Source organism: Acanthopagrus latus, chromosome 20 (genome assembly GCF_904848185.1).
Source record: "Acanthopagrus latus isolate v.2019 chromosome 20, fAcaLat1.1, whole genome shotgun sequence".
Lineage (NCBI taxonomy): Eukaryota > Metazoa > Chordata > Actinopteri > Spariformes > Sparidae > Acanthopagrus > Acanthopagrus latus.
The window spans coordinates 4,955,300-4,975,329 of NC_051058.1; the positions used below are offsets into that span (position 1 = coordinate 4,955,300).

Here is a 20,030-nt window from a genome sequence, read left to right on the forward strand (position 1 = left end):
TTAACTGTGTGCGTTTGAAGCTTTTATTTTGAAGGCGGCGGGGAAGTGAACCCGTCCAATCGGAACAGACGGAACCAGGAAGGAAGTGTCACCCATTCTGGACTGTTGTTGCAATAACCATCATGAGAATAACTTCCTTATAGCTCGGTGCATGTGTTTCCTCTTACAAATGCTCTTTTGCTAAATCCGAGAGGCGATACACAGAGTGAAGATTTAAAGGTATGTGGTCCAAATTATCTCATAGTTGGTAACCTTTTACAGTTCTTGTGAGGCAGTGATGTGTTGGCAGCTGTTATCTGTCAGAGATCCAGTCATCATCCGCGGGAGCATCCCTCTTGTCTCTTGGGGTTTTCAAATGGATTTATAAATAACTGTAAATACAATCTAAATGTTTTTCACTCCCACCTCTTGTGATGTGAAGCCATGCAGATAGTTTTGGGTTTTATGCTCTGAGGTATTGTAATATCCACCTCTCCAGTGTGATGAAGGTAAGTGGACTTTCAGTTGTACTGCTCAAAGAACTGAAATGTGTCACCCCTGATAAAAAATGTCCTGGCTACTCAAGAAAATCCTCACAACATTTCTGATTTCACATGATCTGAGTAATTTGGACGTTATGTCTGGACAGATCAGACTGGATTAACCTGCTAGTGCCTGAAACTGTGGGATGGGTCCCTATTGACCCCCCCTCACTCCCACTCTCAGTCATTTGAATACAGATATTTCTGCCTGGGCCCCATACAGTTGAAACCAGAAGTTGACATAGACAGTATATAAAGACACCGTTTTATTCTCACTGTCTGACATTAAATCAGACCTGTCCTGTTTTAGGTCAGTTAGGATTATCAAAATTATTTCTACTTGCTAAATGCCAGAATAATGCCAGTATTTGGTAGCATTGCCTTTAAACTGTATTACTTGGGTCAAACGTTTTGCGTATCCTTCTACAAGCTTCTCACAACCGTTGGCTGGAATTTTGGCCCATTCCTCCTGACAGAACTGGTTTAACAGAGTCAGGTTTGTAGGCCGCCTTGCTGGCACACATTTTTTCAGCTCTGCCCACCAATTTTCTATCGGATTTATACAAAAAAAAATGTTATGTGCCTTTTTATACAGTGTATGTAAACTTCTGGTTTCAACTGTAGCTGTTAGGATGCAACATACAAGCTCAAAACTGAAATGATAAATAGAGATCTTAAAACATAGACATAGACATGTCACATTAGGAAATAAATAATAAAACAAGTTTAATAGTTCATAGGGCTGCAACTACACATTATTTTCATTGTTGATTAATCTGTCAACTATTTCTCAATTAATAGATTAGTTGTTTGGTTTGTAAAATATCTACCAGTGTTTTCCAAAGCCCCAGAAGCCATCTCAAATGTCCAGATTCCTCTGTTGTAAAATACAAACCCCTAAACAGACTACGCAGCCAGTTATCTTCATACCTTCTTTCATAATACATTTTGACCAACTATTTTGAAGACACTGTCCTGAACTTCATCTTCTGGATGGGGCCTCAAGTTGAGATAAAAGAGTGCTGATGTGCTTTTAGACTGCAACCAGTCAAAAAGCCTGATTTGAAAAAGACCAACTAGTGCAAACATGTTAATAAACATTAAGTCCGGAGCTTTTAGGGCCCCTGGAGTTCTGCACCAGGGCAGTTGAAATCTCAGAGGTGGATAACTTAGAACCAGGGTGCACAAGGGCAAAACTGTCTGCATGGCTATTCTGCTCGGGACAATTAATAATAACATATGTGTTTGGCTGAATTGGCCAGGAATTATGGATATATGAAAATGGTCTTTTAGTGTATGTTAAGCACTAAGATTCATATTCCTGCCTCTGTTCAGATGGGGTACATGACAGTCGAGGAGCACAGCATCACTCTGCTCCACCTGAAGAGATCCCCAGGCATTCGTTCCTGGTCTCTCCTTGTGGGTAAGTGTGTGTGTGCAGATGTTCGTTCCTCATTCAAATATGAAATGGATATCCCAAACTAATCGATCCCCTTATTATGCCCTTAATGCATTCAAACTCTATTATTAAAACATCTCTTCCTCTCTCACCCAGCACTGCCTCCAAAATAATAAGCATCTCCTTTCAATTTCAGGTGTAGCATCTGTTGGTTTGGCAGCCGCGTACTACAGCTCAGGTACACAAACTGAATTTATACAATCTGTTACTCAATTTTGCAATTTTGGACTTGCGTAACTTTTCACATTTTTCCTCTCCGCAACTCCCACCGCTTCTTTGTATGATTACACAGACAGCATCCTGTGGAAACTTTTCTACGTGACTGGCTGTCTCTTTGTAGCCATGCAGAACATGGAGGAATGGGAGGAGGCTGTGTTTGACAAAACCAAGAACCGGATTGAGCTCAAGAGCTTCAGCTTGTACGCTTTGGTCCTGACATTATGGAGGAAGGGCCAAGAGAGAAGTTAGTGACACTGGAGAGCGGGTTATTCAGTACAGTAGTCTCTACTTGTGTTTAGTACAGAATATTATATCTTAAGTTTTATTTCTCGTCTCTCTCTCTCTCTCTCTCAGTTGTGTTGGATCTTACGCAGCTGTGTGACGTCTGTGTCCAGGAAGAAAAAGTACGTTATTTAGGGAAGGGCTACCTGCTGATGCTGCGTCTGGCTGCAGGCTTCTCCTACCCCCTGACTCAGAGTGCCACACTGGGGGGACGCAGGTATGTATCTGCTGCTGACCTGTAGATGTTACAACTTTGGGCCCCCATGTAGCTCACCTGGCAGAGCATGCAGGGAAGCTGAGTCCTTAGCAGTCGCCCTGGTTCACTTCCAATATTTTGCCCATAACAGCTCCACAAATAATCATAGAAATATCAGATAAAACCTTTATTTATGTCACATTGATTATAAACTTCTTCTTGGCATATTCCTGTTCTCCCTATGCTACCTGTCAGTGATGTGGAGGCAGTGGCGTCTTTGCTGAAACGCTTCCTGGGACTGGAGGAGCTGCAGCAGCGCAGGCGGCAGGAAGAAGACGCAGAGTTTGGAGAGGGGGAGGAGGGAGAGGAGGAAGATTCTTTGGACAACAGCAGTGATTCAGATGATGAAGAAGAAGAAGATGATCTCTAATCACACTGTGACTTGCAACCTAGCTGTAACTTTGGGTGGATGGAATGAAGGGCGTCATGGAATTTCTGAGGCATTACCAGTCAGTGCAGTTTTGGTTACATGTTGACCTATTAGCATGTGCATGGAACATCAAGGATATATCCTCTTTAAGTGTCTCCTTAAAGACTTCCTTGTTTTTTGTTAATATTTCAGGAGGTGTTATGGAGGCCCAGTGATACTCGTAAAACATTTTTTAAACTGAATTCACTGTGAACTGGGATGGGAAAATGTTCAGATAAAGAAAAAAAAAAGTTCCCTAGTTAAGTCAGAGTTTTCTTAAACAATTCCAGGAAATACGGAACGAGACTTTTTCCCTTTTTTTTTGCACTGTAAATGCAGCTCTCTGTAAATGAGTATCATGCCTTCTTGAGTTAATCACTATGTGAGAATACACACCAGATGACTTCCTGTGCCTTCCTACTGAACTCTAATAAGTGTTTATGTGCGTCAGTCAATGGAAAGTACTTTTCCCACAATCTTCTGAACCACCCAGTTGATAATCACCTTTTGCATGTTTATTCATCCTCAGTGTGCAATCCAGACGAATGCATTTGCAAGCTGTAATGAAGCATGATGGATCTTCATGGCAGTTAAGAGTCAATTGTGTGTGAAATGTTTTGGTCTGTCTTTTAACATCAATACCCTTTTAGTGAACCAAAGACTGGATCTCAGGCAAATACTTGACTTTTGATCAACACATTGTTTTCTGTGTATAGAATCGGGGCTCTGAATGTCAGTGTTCTGTTCTGTTCGAAAAGAAAATGACATGTTTTTTTTGTTTTATTGATTTTTATTGTTTTTGTTTACAGTCAGACATTTGCAGGAATTATATAAAGTTGATTTATATATAAACTGAAAGTCTTTATCATATATAATTTACTTTCTATGCTACAGTTTGTGCAGTTGACATACACCGGTTTGCTCTTGGGTACGTGCAGAATTACACGTAAAATCATCCCCGTTAATTGCAAAAAACAAAACCAAAAACAACCAATAATTAAAAGACAGTATCAGAATTCATCAAAAAAAAAGCAGTTTGATTCTGCGCTAGCAAAATATTCTAAGGCACCATCTCCTTCACACAGGCTCTAATGTCCTCCGTTATCCTCTGTAAAGGAGCCACCACGGGGCTGACATGCTCCTCTATCCACTCCTGGGCTGTAGAATCTGGGTAAAAACGCACCATCTCCTCTCTCACGACCTCCAGCTTCTGGTGGACGGTAGTTAAAAACCTGAGGGGACAAGATCGGGTAGATTTTCTGTCAAAGAATAGACTAGAGTTCTTGACAAACTTAAGAAAGACGAGGCAGTGTGAGGAGAGGGTCTCCGTTGTATAAAAAAATTCTCACGCTGATGCTTGGCTGTGAATCTGCATGGTGATAAGAGGGGTCACCATCTTCCTCCGTCGGTGATACGGGCTGAACCATCCTCTTACAAACCTACAGTAGTGCAGACACACACTGATTCAGCTGTTATTTACACACAGAAATAACTACAGAAGTCAATTGTGTCTTTTTCTGCAAAGGTTAAAGAAAGAGCTTTGGCAAGACTACTTTATACCTTGTTTGTTTAATCCATTCCAAAAATCAGTACATCTAAATCACAGTTAAGTGTTTTAGGGTTTATTCATTGTTCCTGGCTGTTTTGCTCCAGAAAACAGTTAAAGCCCCGTACGTGGGTTGTGCAATGAGAGCACCAGTTTACACCAGTTTTAACTCTTTATGCTAAGCTAAGCTAACTAGCTGCTGGCTTCATCCTCAGAGAGTGGCATCAATCTTCTTGTCTGACTCGCCTCCCAAAAAGCCCAGTCTGCTCTGATTGGTCCGATTTGACAGAGCAGGCACCGCCCACCACATTTCCACATCAGCTCCGCCCCCTGTCCTGGGGCCGTGGCGAAGGATTTTTACTATATTGCAGCGACGTCACAATCTCACAAAAATCCCAACAGCTAAATTGAGGCCACATTTCTCTCATGTACTGGGTGTTTTGATACTTTCACACTATTTATACTGCATCTGGACCTGCTTTATACTACTACTACTACTACTACTACTACTACTACTACTACTACTACTACTACTACTACTAATAATAATTTAAAAAAGGCAGGATGTATTGCTGTCTCTGATCACAGCCCAATACTCACATGTCATTTTCAAACAATCGTATGTCGTCTGAGTTCAGCAGTGAATTGAGCTCCACAATTGACTCAGCCAGCTTCCTTCCTGGGAACAGCGAGTCACCTGAAGAAGTGCTGAAGGACACATGAAACAAAATCCAGGTTAACTTGTAGTTGCTGTACATAAATATTACACGGTGACAGTGTAGCGTAGGTCATAGAACAGTGTCGGACCTCACCTCCCCATGGCCTCCACCTCCACTGAGGAAATACCCAGTTTCTCATTTACTTTGCTCTGAGCCTCGGAACTGAACTGACCATGGTTGAGTGTCTCGACACAGGCCGCTAGTGACGGAAGAGCCACGGGCATGAGCTCACACAGCACGGACAGGTGGTCATACCTAAGAGTAAGACAATTATGGACCAGTTGAAGAGCTGTTTGTTAATCGCATCTGTCCATGTGGTCTTTATCACCATCTCCCTGCTTCACCTTCACTCAGTACAAACATGTACAAATAGAATATGCCACTTGCCCCCCCCCCCCAACTGCTGTGTTTCATGCTAAACAGAGAGCATTACACATTGATTTCAATCAACCATTTACACGCAAGGGTTCCACCACTTCACGAGCATCAACAAAGATGAATCCTTCTAATACTGACCTTTGCCAGCCTGTGATGGCGATGCCCTGCAAATTTATAGCAGAAGATAAAGAAGCAGCCACCTTCAGCCACTGCAAATGATTATCCACATGTCTCTGTGTACAGGGCACACAGGTGTAGACACTGGTGGAGCCTTTAAAGGAGCTGGCCACCCACAGGTCTGACATACCCGCGCTGCAGTACTTCTCCAGCAGAGACACTAGACAACACAATTAGAGCGTACAAAAGCACATCATTACAAACACGGCCCTACGCGTGTTAGAGACTGTTCGATCATTTAGAATGTTTGAATACTGATTCCCACAGTATATAGTGCCCACCTGTTTTATCCACATCCAAATTAGGGGTGTAGTCCCACAACATAGGCTGGACGAGTCCCACAAGGCCGCTAGCTGCCACATGGATAAGCAGAGGGGAAAAAAAAGAAAAACTTATAAAGAAAACAGTATCTACTGGTGTTAGATAAATGCTTGTTTGTCCCCCCTGAAATCTAGTTATTTAAGGATAAAGTAAAAGTGAACTACAAGTACCATAAATAGATAATGTATCTAGCCAAACTGCATTACTGTTTATGCTGGCATCAAGTCTTACATGGACTTTCTTGGTTAACCACATGTATACCTGATTACATGAGATCTCAGAAAAGCTTATGAGGAATTGACTTGGCTAACTTGTGTTTGTGGGCCCACAGTGTAGAAAGTAATAGCTCTTGTCTTGTTTGATGATACTGTGCTTACTGTGAAAGTATTAACAAACTAAAACCATGGAGAAATGCACACAGCCTGTATTCAAAAACGTTGCCTTTAAACGAGCCGTCAGGTCTTCTGTAAGGCTGTGATGTCACAACTAAAACTGTGGTAGGCAGTGCCTTCTCAGGCCTGTGAGAACTGACCAATCAGAAAAGATTGTTAATCTTTTTAACGTTGGAGCATGTAAACATGTTCTAGTACACACCCAGAATAAAAGTATGAACCTGAAGATGAGCACAACTAACACTATTTCTTCCTCACCTTTCAGTACGTCCTGGCTCATGTCTCTCATCATATCATCCCACATGACAATGGTCATGTGAGGCCACGCCTTCTTGATGGCCTTGGCCACCTTGGTCACATGACTCAGGAAAAGCTGCTCCACTGAACGTCCAGGTGAGGCCAGCCACTTTTTGGATTCTTCCCCCTCACCAAGGACGTACACCTTGATGAGATGGAGACAAAGAAATGAGAGAACTGAGGATTCCTTTCTACAATAAATAATTAACCGTTGACAGATGACTAGTAATTACCTCATCTGCTCCGATGTGCAGCGTGTTCAAGCCCGGATGCAGCTTCACCACCTGCCTTAGCATCTCCATCACCAGCCTCACGCCCTCGTCTTTGTGGGGATTCAGGGTACCCACACAATACGGCACCTCTCTGAGGTTCCACATGGGCCGATGTTTTAGCACAAACTATGACAGAAAAGGGACAGCAGAAAAATCAAGTCACAAACACTTTTACTGAACACCACCTGAAACCTGGGCATTTTTTTTAATGCAATTACAAACAGTTATAAACAGGAGAGCAGGATATTTGCCTCACCTCCATGTGACCAAATGTCTGCACAAGTGGGATGACCTCCATGCCCTTAGATTTGGCAAACTCCTGCATGGACAGTAACTCCTCCCGGCTGTAAACGTAGCATACAGACATAAACAGACATAGCTTACTGCACCAAAGCTTTTCATGATACACCCAGTTTTACGTCAGTGCTAAACAGGAGGCATTCTAATTATATAACAGGGTCTCCCAGCATAAGGCTGATGAAACACAGTAACACTAGACATAAATCAGGAATTTAACAGTGATAATAAAGACCAAGGTTTGTGTCCCAAACTACACCTGTACGCATGCTGTGTCGTGGCCTGCAGCAGCTTCAGCTCCCCTTCATATGGAAACATGTCCTCATACTCCACAAGCAGGCCATCTACTCCCAGTTTAGAGAACAGATCGATGAGCTGGGGAGGGGGAGGGAAACACACATCAGTGGACAGCACAAAAACAAACAAACAAAAAAAACTATATCTAAACGGGACCAGAGGTGTGTTGCAGCCGATCACAGAGAAAGCTCTTACCTTGTGGAGGTATTCCACTCTTGGGGGTGCGCCTTTCAAATCCAAGTGAACCAGTTTCTTTCCTTTAGGCCAGGGTGGACACGACATTCTGTCTGGTACAGACTGCAGGCACAAATAAAGCTCCATGTTAACAGTAATGGTGTGTGTGTGTGTGTGTGTGTGTGTGTGTTTATGTATGTGCATGTACGTTAGATCCGTTTTGTTGACTCACCATGACAGCAGAGACAGAACGAGAGCCAGAAATAGGATTTTAAAGAGAGGGCTGATGCTGCGTGAGGGATGTTGTTGTGGTGAGGCCGATCGATTGCTCTGGATGGAACCGCCTCTCCTCTGCTTCCGGTCGTTCCATACGGAAGCGCAGTGTAGGTAATTGATTAGTTTAGTCTCAGCAGGAAGAGCAATTGATAGAAGAATACGCGCTACAGGAGTTAAACGTTTGTGACGTTTGGAGCAGAATATCAAGGTCAGGGTCAGCGCATAGCTACGTAGTGGCCCACGTCAGCTGTTTATGCTGCTGGTCGTTGCAGCCAAACTTTGACTTGGATGTGGTCCAATGAAAACTCTGCTTTCTCTTCCAGAGAGCCAATGGGGTGGCCGATACTCGTGCACCAGGAAGTGGATGTGGCTCCAGGTGACGATTGGCGGGGCGCACGCATGGGTTTACGGTATAGTTAGTCAAGGCGCCGTGCATGGCTGTACTTTGTAAATGCTACGTAGTTGACAGTTCGAGTCGAAATGGTTTTGCTGCGACAGAGAAATGCGCAGGGCGCGAATGCCACTGAGATAGAGAAGAAAATTAAAAGGTGAGTTGATAACATTAAGCTGCTGTTCTGCCTGTGTGGAGCTGAACAGGGTGAAAGGGGGAGGGTGTGCCAGGCAGGTACTGTCACCGTGCAGCCAGCCCCCTTGCCGAGGACCTAGCTAAAACCACGATAGCACTGTCAAACGGATACTGTGTGTATATGTTAGTGTAGCCCTCAGCGAGAAGTGGACAGAGACACGTTAATGCTTAACTTGTGGGTATGAGTAACATACCCAGTGGTCACACACCGGGGGTCCATCCCATTTCACCTAATTGCGTCCACGTCCCCACTCACTTACATCTTTTACTTGCGTCCTCTCACCGAGGATTCGTGGAGAGGAAACTATGGAAGGAGATAGGAGACGAGGAAGTGTCCCTGCGTCCCAGTACCAGTTCTACCATATTATATTAGGATGCCAGATAAGGATGTAGTATCTGTAATGCAGTATGCCAAAGGGACCTGGGTGTCCTGCTACATCCGGCCGCATTTTGCAGTATGCAAGCGTCTTTGTCCTTGCAAGCCATCATGCCTCTCTGGCTATTCTGACCCACAATCATCCACGCAGCACAAGATATGGTGTAATGACAAATGGCAGCGTGTTAAAGTTTCTCCTCTCCCCCAACAGAAACGTTTAATGGTACTATGCAACAGGGCATTTAGCGTTTACATCATTCTATCAAATCAACAGTGACAAACTCACATTAGACACACTGATCCGCTTGTGCATATTTCAAAATCAAAATCACACCTCCTGCACACCAAACACACTGATATCACAGCCATGGCAGTGGCTGGAATGGACAAGGGGAATGAGAAGAATTAAAGAAAAGGGGAAATAAACAACACAGGCAAAACAAACAAAGCAGATTTGGTTCTAAATACATAAAAGCAATGAAAACACAATAAGTAAGGCTGCTATGAAGTAGTGTGTTTCTGTATGCATGCTGCATGCACCAGTCTGTACTCTGTAAGGCCAGTGGCTGTACGTACTAAAAGTAAAGTGTGCAAAGTGGTTGTCCTCTGACATGTCATGTAAAGTGACGTTTGTTTCTGATGACTGCTTGCAGCTGGAACAGCTGTCTGTAAACTTTAACATCTGCAGAGACATTAGATGAATTTGTTTGTGCACAGCCCCTTGTTTGTTTTTAGAATCAGCTAAATGAGTTATATTCCATCACTCAACGTCAACAGCAAAACAAAAATGGCTTTTGAAGTAAGGTTTTTTTTTTCATTTTTATTCACTGTACATGTAACTATACAATATGACAAAACAATCTTACCTATATCTGTCTTGTAGAGCCAGGAGGAGTATTTCCTCTCTGACAGCCAAGATGGCTCAAAGCCTGTCTTTCTGCGTTGGCTGGTGTGTGGAACTTTGTCAGTGCTTTAGTGTTGACCTGAGTGTACGTTTTCAGCTCAGGTTACTGTCAGTCAAACCAGATTTTCTTCTTTGTTGTGTGTGTGTGTAAACAGGGATAAGCCACACCCTCAGTATGGCTCAGGATTCAAATGCATATATGGGGCCTCATTTATTGTGATTAAAGATTTTAAGCAATCGACAGCCCTAATATGAATTTCTCTTGAGGCGCACTCCACTAGGCAATCCGTACTGTGCCCAAGCACGTTTGATTCCCCAAAATCTAGTTTGTTTGACTAGTCTGAGCACTCTGTGCCAGCTCAAGCGTGGCACACTTTGGCCTAGACTGCGTATGTCCCTGGAAACAGGTCAAAAGTGAGTGTATGAACAGTGGAATCAGCAGCATGTCAGACAGGACACAAGCCAGGCACACCGGGCTATCCTCATATGATCTCCAGCAATGATGACATAGCAGAAAGGGAAGAAAATCAACACAGTTTGCATCATGCCAACGTCCAGTTACTACACCAGATATATCATATGCCATCTACAAACAATAGTAATGCACGGTCTGATGAGAGCAGGAGAATTCTTAAAATGGACCCAGTAGATCATCTGGTCTTTTTTCTGTCTTGCTCAGAGGTAATGCATTACGGCAGGGATCTGCATGGAGGGGGTACCGAGGGCCTGTGGCCATGCTGGTGGTCGCTCTGACGGTGTGCGGGGCAACTCTGTGGCTGTACGTGACCTCGCTGGACAGTGACATCACAGAAACACTGGTTAGCCAACGCGAGCTTGTTTCTGTCCAGCCCAGAGTCTACAACGTCCAGTGCTCTGAAGACTATGAGAACTACAAACGTTATCCAGGTGAGACTCCGCTCTGTTCACTCTACTGTGTCAGGTTATCAGCTCACTCCTGTCTGCTGTGTAAACATGATTAGGACCAAGTATAGCCAAGCCTACTTGATAAATACCATGTAATCCAGTGGCATGTTCCTGATGCTGGATTCTGCTCTGGCTTTCAGTAATTTTACATGATTTAAGAGTTGCAACATGCTGTTTTCTTAAAGACAGTCATATTGAATTTCTCTGAATTCCTGTTTTCATCATAGCAAACACTATAATCTAAAGTAAAATTGAAAGTATGATTCACTAATTGCACATTCTTTCTGCAAACATTGTGAAAACCAAATTCAAACCATTTTAGCCTTATTCCTATCAGGGACCCTGCTTTGGAAAATCCACTAGATGGCAATATAGCACAAGCTTACTTGTCCACAGTTTTACTATTTGCACATTTCGTCAGTGGATAATAATGGTTGCAACCATTGTTTGTCATTTTTGTACCCTTAAGACTACGAAATATCATGCACACTTGGCTTTGTTCCATGTAAAGTTACTGTGGTAACAGCAACTCAGAAGCCCTCTTAAAACGTGGCCGACATGACACTGGTTGCACATGAAGCTGTTTAAATGATGGCTTTTTGTCATTCAGGCACTTTTTTTTTTTTACATAAATCTTCATCGTAAGTTTCCTCATTTATTAGATGAAGAATTGTGCTGAAGTGTAGAGGGAAAAAACAGGGCTCTATTTGATTCCTGTTCGCTCATCTTCCATATGTAAAGTGGATATTTATTGATTAATCAGTTGGCATGAAAAAAGTTGAAAATAGCACCATAGAGACAGCAGGTCTGATGATTATTACTACTCTTTGACACTATAAGGGGAAATACTTTTTCTGACCGGTGAAAATGTCTTACAAAATTTTTTTTCTGCAAATGGTATTTTCTGCATATGATATGATACTATGTCAAAAATTAAGAGTAAAATTAATTGTGCTGGTTTAGTCTTTATGTTAATCCAGTGGTATTCAACTTAAACTTGCATGTGTTGGAAGGAAACATCACAAGTCAGACCTAGTACGACTTCTGTTTAGAGGATTAGGAGTGCAACTAACGCTTACTTTTACCATCGATTAACATGCAGATTATTTTTCATAATTCTCGTCATTTAAGCTATAAAGTGTTCAGTGATCCTGCCTGATCCAGTCCATGGGTCAGGCGGGATGGGTCATACAAAGTAGCCTGATCAATAAAAAATTAAATTAAATATGTCCTTAATGAGGAAAATATTGATTTCATTACCTGCATCGATCCTCCAGCAGCAGAAATGATATGGGTATCTCTATATTAACATACGCATTTATGCACAAGGAACCGCTGATGAACTCCTTTGTTTAAAGCTGTCTAATGCATGTATCTCAAAAGTAATATAGAGAGTTTATAACCACAGCCCTTTAGTTTTCCTGCTTAAATATGCCACAGTATATGTTACAGTGACAATAATGTGTGCATGTTTATTTTTAATCAGATTGTATGCATGGTGTGAACTCACCTGTGTGGGCGCAACTGAAAAACGCGCTCTTTAAATGGCTTTTGGTCCTTTGACTTTGGACCAGCTTTTTGTTGGTCTATGGTGCTGTCGCTTTCTGCTGCCTGAAGCTGGCAATCCGCCATCACTACGCAGCTGACCACACCTCATTTTAAGACCAACACACCCAGGACTTTTGCTTTTTACTCAACGTGGGCGGTGGGCGCTGCGTCGGTCTGTAACAAGCAATGACACAGCACTATGCAGCACTTTGCACTGAGAGTGAAGCCTTTTTTTTAATCATCGTTTTTTCCAGGCAATAATCCAAAACCCAAAGATATTCTGTTTACTTTCACATAAAGCCACACTACAGGATTTTAGCCCTTCTTTATTTTCCACTTCCACCAACGCAAATCCCCAGATCAGAGGCAAATCAGCCCTCGCTCCTGTGAGCAACAATCAATATGTGTGGACTGCTCAAAGATGGTTCTTTATCTTCCCTGTGTTTTTGCTGCAAACCAGCACATTAACAAAATGCACTGCCTTTCCATATCAGGTCTCACACGCTTTATTTTGTAATGTGTGACACCCTGTTCAGTCACATAGTGTGCTAACCACAGCTATAAATTTCATAGTGTGAACAATAGACAGAGAGTTCATGGCTTTGATAGTTGTGGTGTGTGAACTATTGCTAATAGCAGGAAGTACTGAGAATGTAGAATCAGAAAATGCACAGCATTTTTGCTTGGAAAATGACTCAACCATCGAATCAGTTATCAAAATAATTGCAACATAGTTGATTTCCTTTTGATTGTCTGTTTCAACCCGTGACTACAGCACAGTCTAGTGGCTGATGGATGACAGAGGCAGAATTCCTCTTAAAACTGACAGTTATTCACAGCTCATTCCAATGTGCTGGATATAAACGGTAAAAGGAAATGATAAAAAGGAAACATTCTACTCAAACTTTCATTCTAGTGAAATCAAAGTATTTTATTTTCCGCAAAATGCCCAACGCAATTTATTTCAGTGCAGACTGGATATATCTATCTGCCTCATTTGACAGTTTTCAGACTTTTATTGATGGAACAAATTGGAATTTTGTCATATTAAACATGCAAGCTTCGTTGAGTTCAAACTCCTCTCCTGTGTCTGAAAAAAAACACCAAGCTTTGAGCTATAAAAAAAAAGAAAAAAAAAAAAAGAGGTTGGACGGAAGAATTCTGTTGCATTAATGATCAGAATACTAATACATTCCTTGCCTTGCACTTTCTCTCTCTGCTCTCACTATGGAGAAATTGGCATCTAGCAAGATAACCCACTATTATCTGAATCTTGTCCCACATGTCTCTCTCCCAGGATGCACCCCTCAGAAGTGTGGCCGTGCAGTCACGGACAGCGTGGTGAAGAGGGAGGAAGCTCAGGCTCTCAGGAGGTGAACACTGTTACACGAAGCGCCGCGTGTTGCATCTCACTCTCCTTTTCTTCATCACTTGTTTTCCCCATTCGCCGTCTTCTATCTCTGTGGTGCTGCTATATTGTTTCTAAATGCTGCCTGTCTCTGGCACACAGGCTGGCTGAGAGAGGGCTGGCGTTGGCTGGGTCAGAGGGAGGAGTGAGTATAACTTCAAATTAACTTGTTGGAATAAATTAACAGGAATGCAGAGATACATACATACATAATGACTGCTTGACTGAATGGTGTTAAGAAACATCATTGTATACCTTGTTTCAAGTGTTTGTCTCTTACGAGTCTATTGTCTCTCCTTACATTATTTTTTAAGAGCCAAAGTGTGGTTCTCTTCCCGTTAAACCTTTTATTTTCTGACCAATAAAGCAAAAATGAAACACAGTTAATCCTTCGTTATTGTATTGTAGTCTTTGTTGTGGTGCATTCAGGAACATCCCAACACCCAAGAATTGAAGAAAAAGAGTTGTCTTTTGAAAATCAATGCACTGAATAGCTTTGTTGTTGGGAGATGAAGTCAAGATAACAAAACAGAATAAAAAGGATCATTTATAATTGCGCATTCTTTGCTGAAGGAAGATCAGAGGGTGACTTTACTTTAGATAATTAAGGAAGATTTAAGGGTTAGGGGTTTCTCAGATTTCTATGTGTAGCTAATTTAAAATGACAATTCTGTTTTGTTTTTTTTTTTTTCATTGTTGTCATCAAACCCCTTTTAAAGGACCAAAACCAACACATCTGCTTAAATTAGATCTCAATGTGTCCTACATTCCCTGTCTCTGGCACTCGGCCTGAAATGTAAGACGTAAACTGTTTTCTAGGCTTGGTAGTTAGTCAGTGTCCAGCAAATAGGGGTTCACCGCATCTTTTACTGTGTTTAGATCAGGCGATATCAGCTCAGTAACAGCCCGTCCTGAGAGACAAACATATGGTGTCGGCAACTAAAATGCCAGCTGAATGCATCAGTTGGTCATTTTATCCCCTGGCTGATGTGCATATGGGTTGCCCCATGATGCTTCGACGGAACGACTAACATATTAGAATTAATATGCTTTCCATGATGAACGCTGCCCAGTCGGAGCTGAGGGTTCCGTCTCTGCACCAATGATGTTGGTGCTGCAGTGTGGAACGGAGGAGAGGTCATAGTGTTTGTTGTTTTTGAGGGGATTTTGATTTTGATTTTGATTTTTACACAAACCAACATATGTTGCACAGGCTTTTCTGACGCCCTGATTGCATTCTGGAATTCAGTCTGTAGCATCTTATTCCCAGTCACATCCAACGTCCTGTGAAACAATGCAAGCCTTATCCTTTAACAGCAGAGTCAAACATATTAAATTCGAATATGTGTATACAGAATTTGTAGTTAACTGACTAAAGCAGGAGTATAACCATACGCAGGTTATACACAGCTTGTTTTGGCTCACGCACAGCTCAGTATGGTTCAGAAGTTTAAGCTGACCGGGAAGTCAAAGTGATCCCACTTAACTGAATTAAAAGATGCAGGTGGATAGTCCAGCTCCAATGTTTCATTTGCACTTGCCTTAGGGTGACTGACCCGCATGCCAATCAGCATGTCGTGCTGAACCCAGCAGATATTTCTAACCGTGTCTGGCTAAAAGTATCCATGTACTTTTGCCATGACAGTATACTCAAGAACAGATGTCCATTCTCCACAATGAAATAGGCACATCCATTTAAGAACGCTACCAGTATCAGTCTAGGACCTTTATATTTGTCCAGATTTAAGATGCACGCAGTATGCTCTGACTTCACTCAGACACCCTGTTGTAATGGAGCTCCCTTGACACTAGGAGGCAGCTTGGCACAATAAGCAGAGCTCCAGCCACTCTGGCAGATACAGCATGGATTCATCTTCTTGTCCTGAGATGTCATGATGTTCCCTGGTATGCCCTACCCCCTGCGCTCTGTCCTCAGCAGGCCTGGTACACTGCCAATAAAGGAACTGTTTATGCAGTGTTAAAGCCCTTTAGTGAAGGGAGGGGAAGCAAAAGGAGGACTTCTGAAAAAAAAAATGACTTATTTTCTTGCTCGAGAAAAACAGAGGCATGTCCCAAAGGAGATGGAAAGCAATAACAAGTAAAGGGCAGAGTGAGAACGCCACAAAAGACCACAGTGGGAACACCGCTAAATATATAAACAAAAACTGTGCCATGCATGTACACTTTGTCAACATCCAACATTTGTTTGTACGACTGATTTGTAATTTTTCCCCGGGACCTGCAGGCTTCCATACTGGACCTGCACTCTGGAGCGTTGTCGATGGGAAAGCAGTTTGTCAACATCTACAGGTTGGAAAGTTCACTTTGTCTGTATTTGTTCTTCTCTGTGTCACTTTTTGGGTCCTGTACAAATGATATCCTGCATGATATGTAAAATTTACAGAAATGTATCCACCAAAATAAAGATATGGTCATCAATCTTACTGATGCTTGTCCGTGTGAGCTGTCTCCTACAGATCCAGTGACCCATACGGCCCTCATTCATCACTGCCAGCGAACCCATTTTTATTTGGATCATCTGCCCCTCTCTCCCTCTCTTATACCTCCTCCCTTCATTCATTTCACCCTCAGCTTCCTTCCGTCTCTCTATTGTCCCACCGGGCAGGTGGCTGACATCATATCCTCAGAGACTTAGGTGGCTGATTTTAATCACGAAGTGATGACGATAGAGCTCCCACCCTTCACCCTCCGCTGGGGACTTCCTCATGTGGAGCAGCCAGACGTTTAACTATCTGCTGTTCTTTGCACAGCTGGGCTGCACACCCGTCTGGGTAATGGTGCACTGTGCCGTGCGAGAAATTTTAATTTATGCTGACAGATTCCATCTCCTCTGCTCCTTCTCTCTCTGCTGTGTCTGTTCATGTGTCTCTGATTGGCTTTGTCTTTGTCTGGGACTTTTTGTCTGTGATTGTGTGGCTTGATGTGGCTTCAGGTATTTTGGGGATCAGATCGGTGACGTGTTTACACAAGAGGATTTCGAGCTTTACAGGTGACTAAAAAAAACTTAATTAAAAGTCAGCCATGCATTAATTGCACATTTTTAGAGTTTTGCTACAAAATGTGATATCTGACATTTTTTAGATACACTCTCTCAAATGACAGTATATTGTCTACAACAATGGCAAGAATAGTTATAAAGCATAGCATTCTCTCATATTTGAAAAGGTATTGAATGATCAAAAGCTGATCAATGATCAGTAAAGTGAGAGACATCATGAGCACAAAGAAATTGGATATTGTCAAAGTATTTACTCTCCACATAACCTCAGATGCTGAACTGCAGTTGACATTTGCTCTTGACGAGAGTTGCCCAAAGTTAATCACTGTATTGTGTACATAAGTCATACGAGTTCAAGTAATTAACTTAGACATTTCAATCTGAAATATTGTCTCCGCTTTTCACCATCAGAGATGTGCGTGGGCGAATCCAGGCAGTTATTGCTGAGACGTTTGGTTTGGACCCGACTCTGATGTACCTCACCAAGCCCACCTTCTTCTCCAGAATCAACAGCACAGGAGCCAAGACCCAACACGACGAGTACTGGCACCCACACATAGATAAGGTAACACACATAAACAGAGCTGTGACACCTGCTACCATAGACATGATGAGTGAAAAGCACCCTTCTGGTACATTTGGTTGTACGGGAGGTCGGGGCTAGCCAACCAGGGAGCTAAGCTACTAAGCACAGATCTGATACTAGAGATTGAAGAAGATTGGTTTGACCTGATTGAAACACGTTTATCCGCCCTTCAAAAGGAAGGTGCATCAGGAGACTGAGCAGCAAATGGATAACTGGAGATGAGGCAGTTAATACTAGTGGCAATTTGGTAGATGTAATGCCAGTTTTGAACTGTCTGGAGTCCTGATGGTAAGAGCAAATATCAGTGGGGAAACTGTCTTTGATACAGCACTAGTGCTCTCAATCAGGTGAATGCCTATCTGACATCAAAATACAGGTCTGTGAGGCTGTATCGACCCGGACTTGAAATCCAAATAAGCTGGAGAAAGTAGATGGAGACATTTGATAGAAAGTTATTTTATTTTTTTGTCTGAATAATTATCTTTAAAAACAAGGATGTATATTCAATTTATATGTGCTAACTAACTCCCCATTGATTCTCTTTCAATCACTTCAACTGTCAGGAGCTGCTGCAAGTGTTTCAACCTTTCTGTGGCGCCTGAGCACCGTTACTTTTGCACGTATGTCATCGTTTCGTAGTGCGGTAGCAGCACAATGGAGAGCAAGACAGAAAACATGACTAATAGCGCAGTCCCTCTAGGTAATCTGTACCATGGCCAAGCACATTTGACCCCCTGAAGTCCAGTTTGTTTGACTAGCGTGAGCGCTCCGTACCGTGCTCCAGCACAGTACACTTCCTTGTCCCTGGCACAGCTAGATGAGCTCTGATTTTGTTTCCACCAATTCCAACTGTGAAAGATATGTCTCTATGGCTGCTAAATGCTCCACTATGTTTTTTTTTCGCTGCCAGCGTTTTCTAACTACTGTTTGGTGATGGGCAGGTAGCATTCAGTTGATGAGGAAGAGTTTGAGAAATAAAAACAACACGCTAGAAGATGCCAAAATATATTTATTAAAGATTTTTGCTAACATTTGCTAGTATCTGGAGAAGGTGTATGTGGTATGATAATATCCTGCATATCATTTGAAGATAGAAAAACATCTGCTGTGATTTGATATCGTTCTCTATCAGTAATTTTGTTGTGCAACAAATTATGCTCTTTACAGCAATATTGTGGCAAGATGTTCCTGCTCAGCAGTGACTGAGAGACAGGAAGCTTCTTTTAGCGATTTCAACCCCTTTAATGACATACGTGAAAAAGCAGGACACACGCACTGAATGTGCCAATGAGATCGTTGAGTAAAAGCTTGTTAGTGCACTGGGCCAAAGCTGGTGGCATTTGGTATCACTCGGCTAGATCTAGGCTACATCATTAGCAACACACGTGTGGCTTACTTGCTGCTGTTTTCTATTTATCTTTTCATGTTCTATACATTAATATTAAGGGATTTGTTCCATTTGTAGTGAAAGTTTGGACATAAAAGATCTGACGTTATAGGAGATTTGAGTATGTACCTTCTATTTGTCCAGTAAATAATTACCTGGGCTGAGGAGGTTATGTTTTCACCCGTGTCCATTGTCAGCAGGATCCCAGGATTACTAAACGGGTTTCAACCAAACTAGGATGAAAAATGGGTCCAGAATGCAACCCATTAGCTCCAGGATTTTTTTTCTCAGTTTCTCTAACATGGCAAAATAGGGCATTTTCAACATGATTTCTTATGGAATAATACATGGATCATAATGAGAAACATCAGGGCTTATTAAGATGGCTGGTGTCTATGAGTACACTTTGATGCAGATCCTAATAAAAATGAGGATAACTGATTTAAATGTTTTATTTTATACCGGATTAGGCTGATTGAATTGAAAAGGGACTACTGGGCCTACGTGGGGTATGTGCTTTACTGAGTGCAATTCTCCCTCCCTAGATCTATCTATCTATCTATCTATCTATCTATCTATCTATCTATCTATCTATCTCTCTATCTATCGATCTATCTCTCGATATATATATATATATAGATATATATACATATATATATATATATATATATATATATATATATATATATATATATATATATATATATGATTATCTGGATATTGTGATATGATATTTGGTCTTATTAATGGCTGTATGTATGTGCCAGAAATGTAAGTTTTTACTTGTTCAGTGTCTTTTCAAACTGATCCAAGTGCTGTTGTTTCAATTTCCAAGTCAACCAAGTCTGGAGGCAATTTTACAGGGATGATAACTGCATTAACAGCGTGGTGCACTAATTTCCTTGAACTGCAAGACAGGCCAAGGTCACGAATGAGAATACAACGCTTGACAGTAATGTCTGCACATATAATTTAGTTTAATTATGAAGGCCGTTTATCC

At 42.0% G+C, this 20,030-nt stretch overlaps 3 protein-coding genes across 5 annotated transcripts in view; 2 read left to right on the top strand and 1 right to left on the bottom strand.

The window, feature by feature from the left end:
* The first annotated feature begins 56 nt into the window (after positions 1 to 56).
* LOC119009548 (cytochrome b-245 chaperone 1 homolog) lies at positions 57 to 4,000 on the top strand. The gene is made up of 6 exons (XM_037080924.1): positions 57 to 219; positions 1,857 to 1,944; positions 2,117 to 2,158; positions 2,273 to 2,443; positions 2,554 to 2,698; positions 2,933 to 4,000. Exons 2-6 carry the CDS (start codon positions 1,857 to 1,859, stop codon positions 3,105 to 3,107), a joined length of 621 nt encoding a protein of 206 aa, XP_036936819.1. The 5' UTR covers positions 57 to 219; the 3' UTR covers positions 3,108 to 4,000.
* On the bottom strand, positions 3,916 to 8,394 carry hexdc (hexosaminidase (glycosyl hydrolase family 20, catalytic domain) containing). The gene is made up of 12 exons (XM_037080917.1): positions 8,249 to 8,394; positions 8,038 to 8,139; positions 7,805 to 7,920; positions 7,505 to 7,592; positions 7,210 to 7,374; positions 6,938 to 7,121; positions 6,248 to 6,319; positions 5,928 to 6,126; positions 5,505 to 5,666; positions 5,293 to 5,400; positions 4,496 to 4,585; positions 3,916 to 4,378 (listed from the first exon to the last, which is right to left on the bottom strand). Exons 1-12 carry the CDS (start codon positions 8,249 to 8,251, stop codon positions 4,207 to 4,209), a joined length of 1,461 nt encoding a protein of 486 aa, XP_036936812.1. The 5' UTR covers positions 8,252 to 8,394; the 3' UTR covers positions 3,916 to 4,206.
* Positions 8,381 to 20,030, top strand: part of uts2r2 (urotensin-2 receptor 2) — a 24,185-nt gene continuing 12,535 nt past the window's right edge. Inside the window, exons 1-8 of one of the 3 annotated variants that reach the window (XM_037080922.1) lie at positions 8,381 to 8,500; positions 8,616 to 8,668; positions 10,838 to 11,064; positions 13,928 to 14,003; positions 14,141 to 14,183; positions 16,284 to 16,348; positions 16,992 to 17,048; positions 17,469 to 17,622. In XM_037080922.1, coding sequence (XP_036936817.1) covers positions 10,893 to 11,064; positions 13,928 to 14,003; positions 14,141 to 14,183; positions 16,284 to 16,348; positions 16,992 to 17,048; positions 17,469 to 17,622 — 567 coding nt within the window. In that variant the 5' untranslated portion in view covers positions 8,381 to 8,500; positions 8,616 to 8,668; positions 10,838 to 10,892. The other 2 variants (XM_037080923.1, XM_037080920.1) reach the window with 2 other exon arrangements.